We start from the raw sequence: 22,058 nt of genomic DNA on the forward strand, positions 1-22,058 counted from the left end.
CAATTTTTCACAACATTTTCAAAATCAGAATTTTTCATGGACCAGTTCAGGTTTGAAGTGGATTTGAAGGGCTTGTTCTTATTAGATATACCCCACAAATGACCCCATTATAAAAACTGCACCCCTCAAAGTATTCAAAATGACATTCAGTAAGTGTGTTAACCCTTTAGGTGTTTCACAGGAATAGCAGCAAAGTGAAGGAGAAAATTCAAAATCTTCATTTTTTACACTCGCATGTTCTTGTAGACCCAGTTTTCGAATTTTTACAAGGGGTAAAAGGAGACCAATCCTCTAAAAATTTGTAACCCAATTTCTCTCGAGTAAGGAAATACCTCATATGTGTCAAGTGTTCGGTGGGCGCAGTGGAGGACTCAGAAGGGAAGGAGCGACAGTGGAATTTTGGAGAGTGAGTTTTTCTAAAATGGTTTTTGGGGGGCATGTCACATTTAGAAACCCCCCCCCCAGCAGAAACCGCCCCCACATGGCATACCATTTTGGATACTACACCCCTCAAGGCATGTAACAAGGGGTCCAGTGAGCCATTAAACCCCACAGGTGTTTGACGACTTTTCGTTAAAGTCGGATGTGTAAATGAAAAAAAAAAAATGTTTTCACTAAAGTGCAGTTTTTTCCCCAAATTTACCATTTTATAAAGGGTAATGGGAGAAAATGCCCCCCAAAATTTGTAACCCCATCTCTTCTGAGTATGGAAATACCCCTTGTTAGGACGTAAAATGCTCTGCGGGTGAACTACAATGCTCAGAAGAGTCACATTTAGCTTTTGGAAAGCAAATTTTGCTGAAATGGTTTTCGGGGGGCATGTCGCCTTTAGGAAGCCCCTATGGTGCCAGAACAGCAAAAATACCCACATGGCATACTATTTTGGAAACTACACCCCTCAAGGAACATAACAAGGGGTACAGCGAGCCTTAACACCTCACAGGTATTTCACGACTTTTTGTTAAAGTTTGCTAAAATGCAGGTTTTTCCCCCAAATTTGTAACCCCATTTCTTCTGAGTATGGAAATACCCCATGTGTGGACGTCAAGTGCTCTGCGGTCGAACTACAATGCTCAGAAGAGGAGGAGCGCCGTTGAGCTTTTGAAGAGTGAATTTGTTTGGAATGGAAGTCAGGGGCCATGTGCGTTAACAAAGCCCCCCGTGGTGCCAGAACTGTGGACCTCCCCACATGTGACCCCATTTTGGAAACTACACCCCTCACAGAATTTAATAAGGGCTCCGAAGTGAGAGAGCGCCATGCGCATTTGAGGACTAAATTAGGGATTGCATAGGGGTGGACATAGGGGTATTCTACGCCAGTGATTTCCAAACAGGGTGCCTCCAGCTGTTGCTAAACTCCCAGCATGCCTGGTCAGTCAGTGGCTTTCCGGAAATGCTGGGAGTTGTTTTGCAACAGCTGGAGGCTCCGTTTTGGAAACACTGCCGTACAATATGTTTTTCATTTTTATTGGGGGGACAGTGTAAGGGGGTGTATATGTAGTGTTTTTAGGGTATATTCACACTGGCGGCGGTTTACAGTGAGCTTACCACTAGGAGTATGCGTTGCGGTGAAAAATTTGCCACAGCTCATACTTTAAGCAGGAAACTTACTGTAAACCTGCCTGTGTGAATGTACCCTGTACGTTCACATGGTGGGGGGGGGGGGGGGGCAAACCTCCAGCTGTTTCAAAACTACAACTTCCAGCATGCACTGACGGACCGTGCATGCTGGGAGTTGTACTTTTGCAGCTGGAGGCACACTGGCTGGAAAACCTTCAGTTAGGTTCTGTTACCTAACTCAGTATTTTCCAACCAGTGTGCCTCCTGCTGTTGCAAAACTACAACTCCTAGCATGTACTGATCGCCGAAGGGCATGCTGTGAGATTTAGTTATGCAACAGCTGGAGGTACGCAACAACAACTCCCAGCATGCAGAGACAGCTGTTTGGGCATGCTGGGATTTGCAGTTTTGCAACATCTGTAGGGCTACAATTTTGAAGTCTCCAAACTGTGGACCTCCAGCTGTTGCAAAACTACAAATCCCAGCATGCCCAGACAGCAAACTGCTGTTTGGGCATGCTAGGAGTTGCAGTTTTGCAACATTTGGAGGGCCACAGTTAGAGATCACTGACAGTGATATCCAAACTGTGGCCCTCCAGCTGTTGCAAAACTACAAATCCCTGCATGCCCAAACAGCTGTCTGGACATGCTGGGAGTTGTAGTTTTGCAACATCTGGAGAGTTACAGTTTAGAGACCACTGTATAGTGGTCTCAAACTGTACCTCCCAGATGTTGCTAGGCTTCCGTCAGATCCAGGGAGCCAGCCGCACGACATCGCCGAACTCCGATCTCCTCCACCGATCGTCGCCAGTGCGGTAAGTGGACATCGGCGCCAGTCCTCTGTCGGTTCCCCGTTCTGCCCCGCCTATTGTGGGTGGGCAGAACAGGGAAACCGAAAGTAGAGCCCCCCGCTTTACAGATTATTCTTCTTACTATGAGATTTGTAACAGAATAAGCTAGCAAACAACGTAGCATTATTAGTTATAAGGCAGATGTTTTTTAACCTCTAGGTAACTGTTTCATACAGGAAACTGCTGAACATCTGGACAACAGTAACGCCATTTGAGCACATAGCAGTCCTAGATACATCAATGACCGAAAGCGTCAAATGTAAGTTAAGGACATCCTTTTGTAATTTATCAGCCTTCATAGCCACAGGTCACATGTAATCTACTATAAGATGCTGAGACTATCACCTTAGAAATACTTCGGTGTTTTATTATATCTCCTGTCATTGATGAGGCGCCCACAGATCACCTGACACTTCTCTTTATTATTGTCCTAGTTACACACAGGCAGTTTTGACATAGTTGCTGCACGTGCAAGCCAAGTGATAATGTGTTCTGAATGGAGAGAGAAAGAGTAAGCCAATGCCAGACTTTTCTGAGTGCAGCCTATCACGCTGAGAAATCCTGATAATCCAATATAAAAGGCCATGCAGCCTTATGTGAAACAACATTCCTTACATTGTTGTTAGGTAGGAATCAGATGTTATTAAAAGCTTTTTTTTTTCATTTTATTTTTTTCATCCTGTAGTTCAAACATAAAATATGGTTGAAAGACCAGCTAGATGCACACTTTGAAGGAGATTGCCTTCCTAACATTTTATTGACTGGAATTTTGCGAAAATTTGTTTTTGTGCAAAAATTTTGCAATTTCAATACAGACAACATTAGCAGAAAAGACTGAAATGCAGTACTTCATTCATGACTATGCAGTGGAAAAGATTTTGTAACTGGGTCTTTTTTAACCTCTTAAGGATGTCACGCTGTATCCCCGCATCATAGCAGGTCGGTCCCAGCGGCTATTGAAAGCCAGAACCCTGGACAAATAGCGTGTGGCACCGATCTTTGTGCTGCACGCTATTAACCATTTAGACGCAGCGCTCAAAGTTGATCGCCGCATCTAAAGTTGAAAAAACTGCAATCACGGCAGCTCAGTTGGGGTAATCGGGAACACCGCAGTGAAACCGCGGTGTCCCGATCAGCTAGGACGCAGCAGGAGGGTCCCTTACCTGCCTCCGGCGCGTCCGATCGGCGATTGACTTCTCCATGCCTGAGATCCAGGCAGGAGAAGTCAAGTCCCGATAACACTGATCATCCGCATGTAGTTCTATGCTGATGATCAGTGTTCGGAATCAATGTAAAACATTTGCTATAACGAAGCAAAAAAAAAAAAAAAAGTGACAGCGCAGCGGCTGATAATTATTTGGGGGGGGGGGGGGGAAAGCAGCGCTCGTGGGTCACATATGATTAGTCCCCTGAAGTGGGGGACAGCACAGAGCTGGGCTGATAATTCATTGGGTGGGGGGGGGGGGGGGGAACGGGCCCAACTGGTATTCCGGTATAGGAAAAACTCATTTTGTGCAGGAAAAATATTTCGGCATTCGGTATGACCCGATATACCGCCCAGGACTAAAACCGCATGGTCAATGGTGTACACGCAAAACAATTCCACAGTCCAAAACAGAGGATTTTTGGTCAATTTCTAAAGCACAAAAAAAGTTAATAAAAAAAAGATCAAAAAGTCCAATCAAAACCGATAAAAACTTCACATCATGGTGCAAAAAATGCCGTAAAAAATGGCTCATACATGGAAAAAAAAAAAAAAAGCTATAGCGGTCAGAAGAGGAATATTTTAAACGTATAAATTTTCATGCATGTAGTTATGATTTTATGCTAGAGGCAAGACAAAATCAAACCTGTATAAGTTGGGTATCATTTTAACCGTATGGAGATACAGAATAAAGATAAGGTGTCATTTTTACTGATGCACTGGGATGAAACGGAAGCCCCCAAAATTTACAAAAATAGCACTTTTTCTTCAATTTTGTAGCACAATGATTTTTTTTTTTACGTTTCACTGTGGATTTTTCAGTAAAATTACTAATGTCACTGCAAAGTAGAATTGGTGGCGCAAAAAATAAGCCAGAATATGGAATTTTAGGTGCAAAATTGAAAGGGTTATATTTAAAAAGGTAAGGAGGAAAAAAAACAAAAGTGCAAAAACTGAAAAACCCTGCGTCCTTAAGGGGTTAAAAGGCGCAAATAAAAAATATTAAATTTGTGTCACCTCTGCCCTGCCTTAGAAAAAGGATTTCCTACAGCACATTCTGTGGTGATTTATCATTTGTGCAAAATTTATAAGTCTAGCACTGTTTAATTAATTTGGCGCACATAAGACACACACACACACACACACACACACACACACACACAAAAAAAAAAGGGCTGTGAAGTGGATGCACAGAGATACATATTGGTAAATCTCCATCTTAAGGGGGAGGTGTCAGGCCCAAGGCTTAATTATGGAATCTAACATGTGTATTATAATTGTATCTGTGTATAATTCATAACATGGGTGAGGGTCAGACTGTATCTGTTTATTCCACTGTATTCCAGTTTTATTGGGGGGGGGGGGGGCTGTTAGTGGTATACTTCTTTTGAAGTCAAAAGCCTTCGTAGCAGCAGGGTATGAGATGTTTCTGGTCCCATCATGAAAACAAAACTGAGATAAGGGACCCAGAAGAGAGCTGCCCCCCACCTGGTGGGATCAGAGGGGAGGGGGAGTTTTCCCTCCAGAAAAGACACTATAAGACTGAGATGCTGGACAAACCTTTTTTGAAGCCTATGGCAGAAGCTGACAAGTTCCTCAGAACAGGTGGACTCTCACTCACAAGGACTGCTATACCATTATGCTGTAAGGACTTTTCTTTTTGTTTTCTGAACTTGTCTTGCTGAACTTATATATTTTTGTACCTGTATGTCATTTGTTTATTTTATACGTAGCACTGCGATACCTTTTTCTCAGTTTAAATGTTTAATTAATCAGCTCTGGTCTTTGATCTCTAAATATAGGAGCTCACCTTTCTGAAGGAAGCTCTGGTGAAACACGTTTATCAAAGGGTTAATTTGGTGACTTGCTGGGACAAGTAGTGGATACCCAGAGGTCTTGTGGCTTTAAGCCTTGCACCATCACACTCTCTTTAGAGTCTATGCTGGATCGATAGGGTGTGATAGTGACACCCCCATGATCAGAACTTTGGTTGGGTTTTCCCCATCTTGCAAGGTCATAATATGTCTATAATGGGGATTTCAGCTAATCTGACTTAATAAATAATTCTGGTTGCATGCATCCACTAACAGATGACTCCTTATATATTTATACAGCTAGTATTGAGCTTAGCTTAATGAGAAAATATACAATCTGTATGTATGAGATCACTCTAATGGTAATTGCACATATAAAAAAAAAGAACAATGTCATGGCAGGCAGAAGTTTATTGCCAGGCCCCCTCCCAAAAAAGCTATACAACAGTCTAATTTGCAGCATTTATGGCAAGCAAGATCCTGCTCAGACAGAAATATAGATTACAAATCTTTGCCAATATGATTTTTAAATGTATAATTCAAAGTGAACAGCAATTTTATTCAGGAATTATGTGTAATTGAGAATGGGTTTTTATTAAACTTACTTCTTTACAGCGTCTCTCTTCTGGTTATCTATTCCATCCCACCATTTGGAAAAGTAAGAGATCTCAGACCACATGAATTTTCTCTCCTTATCTTCTTGCAATTTCACAACCATGTTATTAAGTATGTGCTGTGTCTGGTCTCTGAAATAGTCATCAAAGGTTTTCAGCCAACCTGCAAGACGGATTTGAACAATCAGAAACTTGAAGGATAAAAGTTTTAGCAGAAGAATATCTCCTCTGTTCCACAGCATAATCCAACTCTACTCTGTGACACGGAGATGATGGATAGCACATTAAGGGAGTTAAATGCTGAATATAAGGAGAAAAGCCTGAAACATTACTTGTGGAGAGAGAAAATGGTAAGGTAGACCAAGGAATTTAGAGCTGTTAAATCCAAGAAGAAGAAGAAGAACAAAAAAAAAATAAAAAAGGGCCTATATTTTATGAAATGGTAACAAAAATGAACCAAATATATAACATTTTATATATAAGATGTCAGCCAAATTATTTAATACACATGTGCTTTATTTTTGCTAACACAAAGTATGAACACATGTTTTCTCATGTATAAGACATTTGGTTACATAATACAAACATAGGCCCTCATTTACTATTCTAAACCCGACCTCTTTTGTCGGGTTTTTTGTCGCATCTTTGTCTGCGCCATGTCGCAGACATCGTGCGCCAGTCTGCGACACGATGCGACATTTTTTCCCGACGGACCCGATGTGGATTCTCCCAAACCCGAAAAAGGGGCGTAACCCGACATTTCTGAGCTTTCCCACGTATTTATAAAGGTTTCCAACCCGAATTTGTTGTATTGTTGTGGGTTTTTTCCCGACAGCTCAGAGGAGTTGGAAACCAAAACCAACAAAACCCATGTGCGACAAACAGGATGCGACATAATAATAAATACCAGGGGAAAAAAGCAGTCGGGTAAGAAAGCAACATAGACTTACAACCCGATTTTCTTAGTAAATGAGGGCCATAGTGTAGGTTTTTTCCTACTAAGCAATACAGGCACATAGTTACATAGTTAGCATGGTTGAAAAAAGACATACGTCCATCAAGTCCAACCAGGGAATTGAAGGGAAGGGTGTAAGGGGATAAGGGGAAGGGATGTAGTTTTATAATTCTGCATAAGCATTAATGTTATTTTGTTCCAGGAATGTATCTAACCCTGTTTTAAAGCTGTTAATTGTTCCTGTTGTGACCAGTTCCTGAGGTAGACCGTTCCATAAATTCACAGTCCTCACGGTAAAGAAGGCGTGTCGCCCCTTTAGACTAAACCTTTTCTTCTCCAGACGAGGGAGTGCCCCCTCGTCCTTTGGGGGGGTTTAACCTGGAACAGTTTTTCTCCATATTTTTTGTATGGGCCATTTATATACTTATATACATTTATCATATCCCCCCTTAAATGTCTCTTCTCAAGACTAAACAATTGTAACTCCTTTAATCGCTCCTCATAGCTAAGATGTTCCATGCCCCATATTAGTTTAGTCGCGCATGAGGGACTAGAAAGTATAACTTTATATTATGTTTAATTTCACAAAATGCAACAGTTTAGACCTATTTATCTTTGTGGTAAAACACCTTTAGCACAGAACTATGATTACACAAACTATGAATTTAATAAACAAAGATGCATATTATTTTTTTTTATCACATCTTTTAATGTGGGCAAAAAATACTGTTGGCAGCACAGCTCTTGGTGTATACAGTGGATGTGCGGCAAATAACACAAAGTGGTTTGTGCAAAAGATCACATGGGCGATTGTTCATAGGAATCATGATCAATGAAATGAAAAAGCTGCCGACACATTTGCTATATTTTATATATCGACTTGTTACAGGCAGTAATTAAGTGTAAAAGGACACTTCGGAAGCTTAGTAGCATCCCGGCCTGTAATAAACATACCCCCTAGAAATGTGAAATAAAAAGGGTATGTTCAATGGGCACTGTCATTAAAAATTTTTTTGCTATAGCACTCCTTATGGTAAATAAAATCTTTCTAATTAACTGTGTTAAAAAAAAAAAAAAAAAAAAAAAAATGAAGTTTTCCATGTTTTATTGTATTTTAAAAAAGATGCCACTAGGTGTCTCCCTACTTGTCCAGAGCACATTTCCCCCCCCCCCCCCCCCCCCCATATTTTGAACAGAACAGACTTTGGACCCCTGCTGGCCTAGCAGAAGTCCATAATCAGGAAATGCAGTCTGGAGTGCTGAAAAGGGGAGGGGGGGGGTGCAGCTTTAGCCAATCATAGCTCATCTCACACTCAACTGCTCTGGGCTGTGTGTAGCAGAGTGAGGGAGGAAGTTCTACCCTGTATGGCTTCAGATGTTGTCACGCCTGCTGGGTAAAACCCCTTCCCAGTCTGTAAATCTGACAGACTGAGCAGAAAATACAGAGCAATATCAAGGTAGAAAACTAAAAAAAATAATAAAAATAAAAGGCAGGGGGTGGTTTATCAGTGAACTGGGAGGATAACAACATTTTACAAGATCATGAGAGGTACCCTTTCACAAAGCATAATTTTCAGGAGGGGAAAAATAAGTAGCAAAATACAGTTTGGAAATTCCAAGGGTTTCTCGGATTTCTACTGCATATTTTGACACTTTGGACCACATCTTTGCATGTAGAATAAGAAGTTTTCAATTGAGTCCTGGATTTCTGGCATTCCCAAGCAATACAGTGAGAAGAGGGGACAAGTAACTTATTCCAGCAACAAATAAGCAAAGAAAAAAAAAAGTCTCCCTGCACATTTTTTGTTCACGTAATACAAGCTAAAAATAGTGCAAAAAATTATGTGGGAACAATAATAAGTGGGGGTACAGTTTAGAATATTTAATTGTAATACGTTATTTTATGCTAACCATCCATGGACTATTAATACTTTACTGATACTGACCATTACATACAATATGCGATACATATCATGCATCCAAATGTCCTTATTGTACAGAACTGCTATTAAAAAACAAAATATGGTTTTAAACATTTGAACATTTGCTGTTAAGACCTATATTCAGCTTTTGGTATAACTGTAATGTGTTTTCTGTTATTTCCCTTTACATCTCTTGAGAGTTTCTTGAGAAACTCCCTACCTCTTCTCAGTTTCTATGAAGCCAACTCTCAACTAGAAACAGTACAGAAACTGACAGAATTTCATGGTTTTTTTCTACACATGGGTTATTGAGATTTCTAACATATGCAGCAAGATATGACTAAGGCAACCAACGAAATACACACGGTTTTGTGGTTCTGAGCACTAGTCCTTTCACCTAATTTTAAACCACAGGATAAACATTGTGCATTTTGGGTGGAGTTGCTTTCAATAGCAGGAGTACAGCACTAAAAACGTATTTCTCTTACTACTGGTCCATAGCACTCATAATTGGCAAAATATCTTCTGGTTTATAAACTCTTCTGTGCAGTCTGGGGCACCGACTAAATTATAAATCTACTAACTGCAATCCTAGTATCAAAAGGCATAATAATAAAATTCTAAACTTTTTTTCTTATGTGTCAGATGAGCCATCATTAAGTAGGAACCTAACCAAACAACTAGATGTATATCCAAAGGAAGGCATTCCAGCAGTTGCGTTGTGTTTCACATTTATATACAGGCGTCAAATTTCTTATGTATATCCTAACAGATGCATGACCATATTATGCAAATACCGGAATACAAAGAAGTCAGAATATTAAAGTTCATTTAACCTGTTATGGACACAGGGCGTACAGGTATGCCCTGATGCCCCGGTACTTAAGGACCAAGGACGTACGTCCTGGTCCCATTAACAAGATTTAAACCGTTCTCACCAAGTGATAATGGGTTAAACCCCCATGGGTCCCGGTTGCTACGGGCAGCCGGGACCCATGGCTAATGCCAGGCACCATCGATCGGGCTGATGCCCAGCATTAACCATTCAGATCCCGCTATCAAAGTTGATTACGGCATCTAAAAAGAAAGTGAAAGTGTCCCGGCAGCTCAGCGGAGCTGATCGGGACTATCGCGACATAATCGCAATGTCCCGGATCAGCTTACCGGACGATGAGAGGGTCCTCGCCTGCTTCTCCGTTGTCCATTCTGCGATCTGCAGATCGCCGGATACACTGATCAGTGCTTTGCTATGGCAGAGCACTGATCAAAATATGAAAAAAGTTGTAAAAAAAAAAAAAGTGAATTAACCCCTTCCCTAATATAAGTTAAAATCAACCCCCTTTTCCCATTTAAAATTTTTTTTAAATAAAAATCATGTGGTATCGCCGCATGCGTAAATGTCAAAACTATTAAAACATAAGGTTAGCTAAACCACACGGTCGATGGTGTACAGGTAAAAAAAAAAAAAACTAATGTCAAAAATTGCGCATTTTTGGTCACTTCATATACCAAAAAAATATTAATAAAAAGAGCTCAAAAAGTCCCATCAATACAAAAAAGGTACCGATAAAAACTACAGACCACAGCACAAAAAATGAGCCCTCATATAGCCCCGTATGCGGAAAAATAAAAAGTTAAAGGGTTCAGAAAATTACAATTTTAAACATACTAATTTTGGTGCATGTAGTTAGGATTTTTTTTACAGTAGTAAAATAAAATAAAACCTACATAAATTGGGTATCCTTGTGATCGTATGGACCTACAGATTAAAAGATCAGGTATCTTTTTTACTGGAATTGTAGAAACGGAAACCCAAAAAATTTACAAATTGGCGTTTTTTTTCTTCAATTTCACCACACAAATATATTTTTTTTTGATTTTGCGGTAGATTTTGTTATTAAATGATTGATGTCATTACAAAGTACAATTGGTGGCGCAAAAACCAAGCCCTTATATGGGTCTGTAGGTGCAAAGAGTTATGATTTTTAGAAGGTAAGGTGGAAAAAATAAAACTGTAAAAACGAAAAATGGCCTGATCCTTAACCCCTTAAGCACCAGGCCCATTTTGGCCTTAAGGACCAAAGCGTTTTTTGCACATCTGACTAGTGTCACTTTAAGCATTAATAACTCTGGGATGCTTTTACCTTTCATTATGATTCCGAGATTGTTTTTTCGTGACATATTCTAGTTCATGTTAGAGGTAAAATTTTGCTGATACTTGCATCACTTCTTGGTGAAAAATTCCAAAATTTGATGAAAAAGTTGAAAATTTAGCATTTTTTTTACTTTAAAGCTCTCAGCTTATAAAGGAAAATGAATATTCCAAATAAATTATATTGATTCACATATACAATATGTCTACTTTATGTTTGCATCATAAAGTTGACATGTTTTTACTTTTGGAAGACATCAGAGGGCTTCAAAGTTCAGCAGCAATTTTCCAATTTTTCTCAAAATGTTCAAAATCAGAATTTTTCAGGGACCAGATTATTTTCCATGTTACAATGAGGCCGAGACCTGACTCACTAGTCAGCTGATGACAGGGAGCTTGTCTGCTTCAATGGGTGGAGGGAGAGAGATTAATCTGCAACTAATGCAACAGCTCTAGGCACCCTGATTGAAAAACCACAGGTCTTTTGATGGATGCAGCTCATTTATGTTTCAATGGGTGGGGTGGCTGTAGTGTGGGAGGGAGGAAAATGGAATTGTGGGATTCCTAAGCATGTCCATTACTGTCTGTCAGATAACCCCTTTAAGGTGAAAATGGGCTTAGTCCTTAAGGGGTTAAAAAAAAAACCACGAACTGTTGCAGTTGAAATGCAGGAAACAAAAAGCAACCAGCTTAACAGGAAACCACATGACTGAAATGCAGTTTGGAGACTTAGGAACCAAAGCTGCTTTACAAACAGGAACAAAAAGTAAAGAAAAAATAAATACTGTATTTTACGGCGTATAAGACGACTTTTTTACCCCCGTAAGATATTCTCAAAAGTCGAGGGAGGACCGTCTTATACGCTGGGTGCTGCAGTTGGCCAGGGTATGGATTATCCATATACCGGGCATCCCGGCCAAGATTAACTCCCCTAACCCCCCCCATCACATTCGGGACATCCCTGTGTCCCGAAAGATCTGTGTCCCGAAAGGATGTCCCAGTTACCTTTCTGCGGCCCGCGGTAACTTTAAAAATGCAGGGGACGCCAGGAGGTAGCGCACGCAGGGACGTCACTGACGTCGCGTGCGTTCGCCCATAACAGCATAGTGGGACGCGCGGGCATAGTAAGTTACCAGCACGTCATCTTTGGTGCAACTGAAGTGGGGCAGTACACCGACATATAGCCTCCAGCCATACACTGTATATGGCTGAAGGCTATATGTCTGTGGGGTCCACTGCCAACCTAATATGGGGAACTACAACCTAATGTGTGGGGGAACTATGCTGACAACCTAATGTGTGTGGGGGGGGGGGGGGGGAAATATGCTGCCTTCCTAGTGTGGGGAAACTATGCTGACAACCTAATGTGGGGAAACTATGCTGACAACCTAATGTGGGGAAACTATGCTGACAACCTAGTGTGGGGAAACTATGGTAAGGTACCGTATCGCAGTAGAGGTGTAGTCTCATACTGCGAGTATATCCCAAACTCTATATTTTAACTGTAAGTTGGGGGTCGTCTTCTACGCCCAGTCTTATATGCTGGAAAAATAAAGTGGCAACAAAGACCACCGTCGTGCTCAGTCCCGCTTAGGGTCAGTTTGGCACCAATCCGGTGTCTGGTGGAGCAGAGAAGAAAAAATAGGCCAATTTCCATCCTTTAAAATGGGTACAGCAACTAAGCTCCCTTTCAGCAGGTATTTAATGAGCCCCCCAAAAATTATACAGTTACACAATAATTCTCCATAAACAATACAATTTACTGTTACTCAGCAGGTAAGCAAAGTTCTTGACGATCTGTTACAAAACGAACACCTGTGGGACCCGACAAGTCCTATAGGCTTTAAAGGGGTACTCCCCTGCAAAACATTTTATTTTATTTTTTAAAATCACCTGGTACCAGAAAGTTAAACAGATTTGTAAATTACTTTTATTTAAAAATTGTAACCCTTCCAGAACTGTCCAGAGCAGGAGAGGTTTGCTATGGGGGGATTAACTCCCACTCTGGACAGTTCCTGGACAGGTGTCAGCAGAGAGCACCGTGGTCAGACAGGAAGGAAATTCAAAAAGAAAAGAACTTCCTCTGGAGCATACGGCAGCTGATAAGTACTGAAAAGGTTAAGATTTTTAAATAGAATTTACAAATTTGTATAATTTTCTGCCACCAATAAAAAAATAATAATAATCCAGGCCTGTTGGGTTTCCATCGTGTCATAGGAGCTGGAAAAAAAAAACTGCCCTGCTGTTTTTTTTTCTAAGCTCAATTACTGTAATTTGAACAAACTCTGCAAACTTGAGCTGCCCTGAATGGAGCTCGATGCAAATGTGAACCCGGTCTTAGCTGTTTATGGGAAACGATAACTCATTTAAGAGGTAGTCCAATTTCATAAAGTATGGATATCAATAAGCTATATCTTTTTTTTTTTTTTTTTTTTTTTTTTTTTTAATCAGTGGGGATCTGACCTCTAGGACGTTCTACAAGACTGAGAAAAAAGGATCCACTCACTAATCTGGCACAGTGGCTCCTTAAAGATTTCAACTTGTACAGGTGTCACTGTTTAAAGGGAAAACTGAAAGGGTTGCAGATCTCTATTAGGGTAAGTTCACACTACGGATTTAGCAGTGTGAACTCCTACCATTATGTGTGTGAATGCGTCTTCCGCAGAGCCGTTCACACTGCAGAATTTCAGTGGCGGACAATTCCACCACTGAAAATGTTCTCTCTTTGCGCAGAAGTCAGCAAGCACTGCATAGCCATCAATGGTGACGGCGCAATGCTGCTCGGCCCTACCGCCAAAGTATTTCGGAGGCGACCGCCAGGATGGAATCTCTGCTTGCGTAATTCTGCGAGCAGACATTACGTTCGAAATCCGTAGTCTGAACACACCCTTAGCCTTCGTCTGCCTTCATTCTGAGGATCATTGGGGTTGCCAAGTGTCAGGCCACCACCGATCATAAAGTGCTTATATTAGCATTATGCTAACATATTATGAAATAATAACACTGTAGACCAGTGGTCTTAGACTGTGACCCTCCAGAGGTTGCCAAACTTCAACTCCCAGCATGCCTGGACAGCTGCTGGCAGCAGTAACGGCTGTTCGGGCTTGCTGGGAACTGAAGATTTGCAACATCTGTATTTGTAAAACATATCCAAAATCCTGCTTTTCGTTAGCATAGGTTTTCCGCAGACCTACACAATATAGTATTGTTTGCATAGGTTCAGTGTTTTCCAACCAGGGTGCCTCCAGCTGTTGCAAAACTACAACTCCCAGTATGCCCAGAGAACCAAAGGCTGTCCAGGCATGCTGGGAGTTGTAGTTTTGCAACAACTGGAGGCACCCTGGTTGGAAAACACTGGCACAGTTGTTATTTGATGTACTTCTTGTATACTTTCGCTTTATTGAAGTCTATAGGCACACAGAGCTATACATAGCATTACTTTTTCAGCAATACAAACATATATGCCAGACATTATGCAAAAACATGATGCAAAGCCTTTATCCCAGGTAACATGCTTAACACACAGGGATCTACAACCTATGGCTACGGATGCTTTGCCGAATCTTTTGTCCCCATTTTAAGGCTTCTTTCACACTGCTGTTAGTACACGGCAGTGTGACGGCCATTGGGAGAGCCGGACCCGTTGTTGCCTGTTGCTCCCCATCATGAGAACAGCCGGTAAAGTCAGAAGAAAAAAAAAGCCTAACTTGTAGTAGATTAAAAAGTTCAAACGCAGAACTCAAAAACTTTGCGGCCAAGTGGCAGGATAAATGGATGCAAGTCTTGTACCACCAGAACTTTCCTTTATCTGCTCAACGTAGAATTACATTTAGTATTCCATTGTTTGACAATTACAAAGCAGATGCTGAATTTAAGATAGACATTTAAAGACATGAGAGAATAGAGAACATACTTAGCACAGCGCTTTCAGCTTGATTATGCTATTGTGTTAGTGTAATAAAACCTAATTTACTCTTACATTTCCGTATATTACCCTGGTTGAGAAGATTTAACGGCCACAAGTTCTGATCATTCCCAATGCTTTCTTTTATGAGAATCCGTGAATGTAAGGATTTTATTTTTTGTATCTTTAGGGTTGTATAGTTTTAGTTAAACACCACTGAGCCATTCTTATTTTACTTTATGGGCCAAAGGCAAATTAATTGTTGCAATCGTTCTGTAACCAGTGGAGTCAGAAAAGACAAGTAGTGACAAACACCTGCAATAGTAAGGGACCTACCGCATAAGGCGGTTATTGGGCAAATAGGTAGATGCTGTCCTGTGTAATGATTAAACGGGGATAAACAGTGGATAATGGGGGGCATTTACAAAGAGTGGTGTGAATTCTTAACTATTTTAGAGCACAAAAATGGCTGTAGTAGTTGCAGACGTGTGCCAAATTTATCAAACGGCACACAGACTTTGATACATTTTGGTGATGCAACTTCCAAAAAAAAAAAAGAAAAAAGAAAAAAAAAAGTCACAGATTTTGTGCGGACATGCGACTTGTGTGTGAAAAGTTGCATAAAGCCTGACTCAAAAGTCACACAGAAAATTTAGGGCAGGGCTGAATTGACCTGAGAAGTCATCTATTTCTGGGATTGTGCAACAATTTTGCGACATTCGCACTTAGTGAATCAGTGACCACTGTGCTCTAAATGGGTAAAAACCATGAAAACGTTTCAAAAACAATTGTCGCACAAAAAGTCACACGGATCCACCGTGCGACATTGTGTGACAAACAGTGAAAAAAGCCTGAAACCAGAGAAAAAAAGGTCTTGATAACCCCCCCCCCCAATATGTATAAAGGGCTGCACAATTCATTCAGGGACTGTTCTTGCAGCCCAACTGCAGAACTGCTCATTCCTTGTGAAGGCTAAGCAGAGGAACACCCGTATGTTTGTTTCTGCAGCTGGTGAAGTGAAAAAAAACTGTGAACCCTAGCCGAATGTGACCTGAGTTCAGCACCCTCAGCCCTTCTCTGTGCTGATCGCTTAGGCGTTAGGATTAAGGATAGGGGTTAGGTTAGGGTTATGATTGGGGTTAGGGAGTGAGAGGGAGACTGCTGTAAAGCAGAAAAGTGTGTCCCTGTGCAGAGGGTCACATTCCGCTACAGGGTCACACCTTTCCTTATTACACCGGTCTGCAGATCTAAAAAGGTCATTTAAAAGGGAACCTATCTACAAGTGCAAGCTCCACTAATCATAGCAATAATTAAATAGTAACCAGCTTCTCTCCCCACCTAAAGTTAATAGAACATTCTACCATCAGGGCAAGAAAATCCAAACTACGCTGCCATAAGATTACGGTATGTTACGATGCAAGCTGCATTTTGTTCATCTACATAGAATACCAGTGTTTCCCAACCAGGGTGCCTCCAGCTGTTGCAAAACTACAATTCCCAGCATACCCGGACAGCCAAAGGCTGTCCGGGTATGCTGGGAGTTGTAGTTTTGCAGCAGCTGGAGGCACCCTGGTTGGGAAACACTGTAGTAAACTAATTTGGAATACACTCAAATGGTCTCTAGATTTTACACTCTAAATAATTTAACTAGCTGGGGTGCATAGAGAACCATGTTCCTATAGCAAAGATAAAAATGGCGTTCCTTTTAAAAGGTGCTGTCTGAAGCAATCCTAGCTACCCAATTTCATGGGCTAGGAGGTCAAGCATTATTTTTACAGTTTACCAGCATATGTTTCACACTCAGAATGGAGCATTTCCTTTATATTTTTGTCTGTCCAGTTCATTACACAAACCAGTTCAACTGGATTTACCTGTCAACTAGGGCAATCTGTCCACATAGACATTTGTAGGAACGTCATACTGTAAAAGACTTCGAAAACAAGTTTATATGGTATAATGTACCCTCTTACTGTATATGGTTTTAAAATGTTATTCTAGTTTTAAACTCCCATCTTTATACACCCTATTAGTGAATTCTGAGTTAAATAGGTACTCCGTTGGAAAACATTTTTATTTCAAATCAACTGGTGGCAGAAAGTTTAACAGATTTGTAAATTAATCCTTCCAGTACTTATTAGCTGCTGTATACTACAGAGGAAGTTATTTTCTTTTGGAATTTCCTTTCTGTCTGACCACAGTGCTCTCTGCTGACACCTCAGTCCATGTGAGGAACTGTCCAGAGTAGGATCAAAACTTTCCTGCTCTGGACGGTTCCTGACATAGACAGAGGTGTCAGCAGAGAGCACTGTAGTCAGACAGAAAGGAAATTCCAAACGAAAAGAACTTCCTCTGTAATATACAGCGGCTGATAATTACTGGAAGGATTAAGATTTTTTTTATAGAAATTTTTAATCTGTTTAACTTTCTGCCACCAGTTGATTAACATTTAATTTTTTCCCAGCGGAGAACGCCTTTAATGCTTTATGAATGGAAAGTGTCTTGTTGTTGTGACTAACACTACATATACAACCCATTGATGATAACGGGAACTGTGTAAACCATTGGGTATCCTTCAGCAGTACCAATGGAGGAATAAATACTCAATGCCAGGTTTCTCCACAGATTACAGATAAGGGTCTCAGAAGGGACTTTGTGATGCACATATGGGCAAATGGGTCCCATAAATATTCATGAAGTGAGAGGACATATCGGTGCAGAGGGGATGAAGACAGGGAAGATTCGTATGCCAGTATGCCTCTATTACGCAAAGCTGCCCATTTCCAGGCTAGCCAATGAATACAACAGTTATCTCTGGAGTCATACCGCGGATATCGGTAAGAGACTGCCCATCGTAATACGATTCACCCACACTATAACCCTGTGTATTGGGTTTAGTGTGGGTTAACCCAGCAACTGTAAGGCTCGCCCGAATTTCAGTCGGAAATTATGATGCAGTAGAATCCCATTGCTGGCCCACTATGCAATTTCAGCAGCAGTTATTCCGCCCCCAAAAGAACGATCTTGCTCATTTTTCAGACGGAATCTGCGCCAAAGACATTGCACTCGAGTGTGAACCTCACCTTCAAACACAGTATGAGCCGGAGCTTCCCGTATCAGTCTAACTATACCAGCGCAAGACCAAGCACCATTACATTTCTACGGTGATGGGTCCCGACTCACGGTTACCTAGGAGACTGGAAGGGAAGCTCTGCTCCTATCGTGTTTTAAATAGTTGAAGGGACCAGAGGAATTTTTAAAGCATCTCCTATCGTGCTCAGGGCTGCACAATAGTCATTTTTCAAAAAAACTTTAGAGTTATGCTTTAACATGAAGGCTTTGTCCTGAAACTGCAGCCCCTGTAGACATATATCCATAATGTTTGACCAGGAAGCAAATTAATAGTATTGCTTATCTGCTGTGCTCAAGAAATAATCCTTCTGAAAAGGAATTTCTATGTCTTAAAGTAGATGCAATTGAATCAAGTCAAAGTGTATACTGTATATAAATTATACATGCAAATTACTTTGATCACTGAGAGCCGTTGGTGCTGAAATGAATCAGTACTGAACCCAATGGAAATTAATCTCTCTGAAACATTCATGAGAATTAGTCGACTCATAACACAACAAAATAGTGTTCATTTCTTGCTAAAATGAACTGTCTGAAAATATGTAGTACAATGCCAGCAAAGAATGCCACCCAGCCATGCCGAAGGTGACTATGTAGTCCTTCTCACTTGTTATTCTGCCTACAATATAGAAAAACAATAACTAAAACTGGTCTATTCTATGTTTTACGGCAACACAGAAAAGGCCAACTTTGGTAAAATCTAAATTATTTATAATAAAAATATGAAGGGGTTCTCCGCCCCCAGACATATTATTCCCTACCCAAAAGGATAGGGGGATAAGATTTCTGATCCCGGTGCCTGGAACCCCAGCATTCTGAACATATATGTATAGAACGTATAGAACGCTGGCCTCGGGCGGCCGTGGTTGCTCGTCACACCCTCTACCATAGACATGAATGGAGGGGGTGATGACATGACCACAGCTGCCCAAGGTCGACGTTCCATAAATAAATGTTCATAACACTGGGGTGACCGCCCGGAGATAGCGGGGGTCAACCCCCCCCCCCCCCCCCCCAAACAATCAGACATCTTATACCCTATATCACAAATTTCTGCTCTCCCTAGCTAGTTGAATAAGGCTATGTTGACACGGAATACCGCACTGAATTCTGCATGAATTTATAGCCCATTCACTACGATTAAATTCTGCTGTGTGAATGAAGGAAATCTGGCATGTGAACATAGCCTTAACGGAGGCTCAATGGAGCCTGTCATATGTAAAAAGACAGATCAGCCAGCTGGGGAGTGAACAGAAACTTTGGACATGTGTGTAACAAGTCAAAAGCTAATATTTTATTTTATTTTTATTTACGTAAAACCCAGTGGGGTCTTTAGCGGTCAAATTTCTAGCATTGACAAGAACTACATAGGAAATCTTTAAATGACATAAGATAAGCTGTCAAGTCTACATTTACTAAAAAAAATAAAAAAAATAAAAAAGAATTGGGCTTTGTAAAGCATAAGTGGCCTGTTTCCAAAGTGAATGAATAAAATACTTTAATATGTGGTGTATGAGTTCCTCATGTCTTTTATTGGCACAGATAATAATGTTTTGATTATTGCAGTCAATCCAAAAACTGTTCCAACAAAACCTTTTGGGGACATTTGGCACTTTAGTTTTTTTACATGAAGTTGAATTGTTTCATCGTATAACACAAGTCTAGAATAGTGAAAAGTGCCCAGAATTACTACATAGCTTATATGAAATTCTATATACAGACTATCATAAAATCACTGCTATGGTTTAAAGTATACAATATCACTTTATACAATTTGCTCTTGCAAGCTTTTCTTTATTTTTAATATCATTTATGATTATACATCTTCAATCAATACTAAAAGTGTCTGTAAGGACACACGTATTGTAATTTTATTTTAATCATCTTCCAGATAATACAAGAGTACATATGAATCAGACCAAATTCTATTTCATGGTTCATAGGCTCCGATATTGCCAGAACATTAAACCCAGGAAGTTATCTGCATTTCCCTTGTGAGTGCTTTTCTTTATTATTGGGAAAGTAGTAACTAGCAGTTGTGTTTGCATCAACCCCAACCTGAAAGAAGAAAAAGGGCAGATAAAAAGATTTCTGCTAGCCCCAAGCTGAAGCGCAAGTGCGATAAGCATGCACAATTTAATAAGTAAAACATTTTTTTTTTTTTTATTAAGAGGGCAGCACCTGACTGAAAAGACTGACTGATTAGATAGACAGGGATTCCCCCCCCCCCCCCCCAACACCACCACCACCACACACAATAAAGGGCACTAACAAGGAGAATACCATCCTAACATTTTCACAACCTCCACCAGGAAATCAAAGTGCCTACTAATCATGGTGGATGTCCACAATATTGGCACACCTATGTGAGGTAGAAAAGGCGAGAGAGTTTATTGCTCTAGAACCCAGCTTCATTATTCATCTATTCAGATGTGGATACCAGAATAGAATGCCATAAACAAAAATGCTAGGTTTTTTCATGAAGTCTCCTGTCACACCACCACAAATCACTTATTAGTCCCAATGTTTATGAGTACCTCTCATGATATTGTAAAATTTTATAATCCTCCCAGTTCACTGCCCCCATCATCATAAACCACCCCCTGCCTTCATTTTTATTATTTTTTTAGTTTTGTACCTTGATATTGCTCTGTATTTTCTGCTCAGTTTGAGTCAGAGTCACCGACTGGGAAGGGGCGTTACCAAGCAGGTGTGACATCATCTGAAGCCATTCAGGGGAGAACTTCCTCCCTCACACGGCTACACACAGCCTAGAGCAGATCAGTGTGAGATGAGCTATGATTGGATAAAGCTGCACAACCCCCCCCCCCCCCCCCTCAGCATTTCAGACTGCATTTCCAGATGTTGTACTTCGGCCAGGCCAGCTGCAGGCGATAGGGGGAAATGCGTTCTGGACAAATAGGGAGCTTTTTTTTTTTTTTTTTAAACATGAACATAGAAAGCTTCATTTTTTTTATGAAAGTACATTAGAAAAAAAACTTAATTTAATTTAATTTACCATAAAGGAGTGCAATAGCAAAAATGTGTTTTAATGACAGTGCCCATTTAACTTTGATTCTTCTTCACACACATGAAAACACCACACCTGTTTTGGCACAACTCTTGCACCTTCCTCAGCTCAAATTTAAACAGCGAACCAGGAGCAAAGGACATCACTATATGGGTGCCTTCTTCTGCACCACTGTTATATTACAGTCATGGCCGTAAATGTCGGCACCCCTGAAAATTTGCGAGAAAATTAAGTATTTCTCACAGAAAAGGATTGCAGTAACACATGTTTTGCTATACACATGTTTATTCCCTTTGTGTGTACTGGAACTAAACCAAAAAAGGGAGGGGAAAAAAAGCAAGTTGGACATAATGTCACACCAAACTCCAAAAATGGGCTGGACAAAATGATTGGCACCCTTTCAAAATTGTAGAAAAATAAGATTTTTATGTGATGCTCCTTTAAAAACTCACCTGGGGCAAGTAACAGGTGTGGCCAATATAAAAACTACACCTGAAAGCAGATAAAAAGGAGAGAAGTTCACTTAGTCTTTGCATTATGTGTCTGTGTGTGCCACACTAAGCATGGACAACAGAAAGCGAAGAGAACTGAGGACTTGAGAACAAAAATTGTGGAAAAATATCAACAATCTCAAGGTTACAGGTCCATCTCCAGAGATCTAGATTTGCCTTTGTCCACAGTGCGCAACATTATCAAGAAGTTTGCAAGCCATGGCACTGTAGCTAATCTCCCTGGGCATGGACCAAAGAGAGAAATTGATGAAAGATGTCAATGCAGGATAGTCCGGATGGTGGATAAGCAGTCCCAATCAAGTTCCAAAGATATTCAAGCTGTCCTGCAGGCTCAGGAAGCATCAGTGTCAGCACAAACTATCCGTCGACATTTAAATGAAATGAAACACTATGTCAGGAGACCTAGCAGGA

At 40.6% G+C, this 22,058-nt stretch overlaps 1 protein-coding gene across 2 annotated transcripts in view; it reads right to left on the bottom strand.

Annotated features, from left to right (window-relative positions):
- The window catches only part of MAN2A1 (mannosidase alpha class 2A member 1), a 163,620-nt gene that overhangs the window by 95,229 nt on the left and 46,333 nt on the right, over positions 1-22,058 (bottom strand). For both annotated transcript variants that reach the window (XM_056537485.1, XM_056537484.1), the window contains exon 4: positions 6,034-6,205. In XM_056537485.1, coding sequence (XP_056393460.1) covers positions 6,034-6,205 — 172 coding nt within the window. The remainder of the gene's footprint in view (positions 1-6,033; positions 6,206-22,058) is intronic.

The sequence above is a fragment of the Hyla sarda genome, chromosome 1 (assembly GCF_029499605.1).
Source record: "Hyla sarda isolate aHylSar1 chromosome 1, aHylSar1.hap1, whole genome shotgun sequence".
NCBI lineage: Eukaryota > Metazoa > Chordata > Amphibia > Anura > Hylidae > Hyla > Hyla sarda.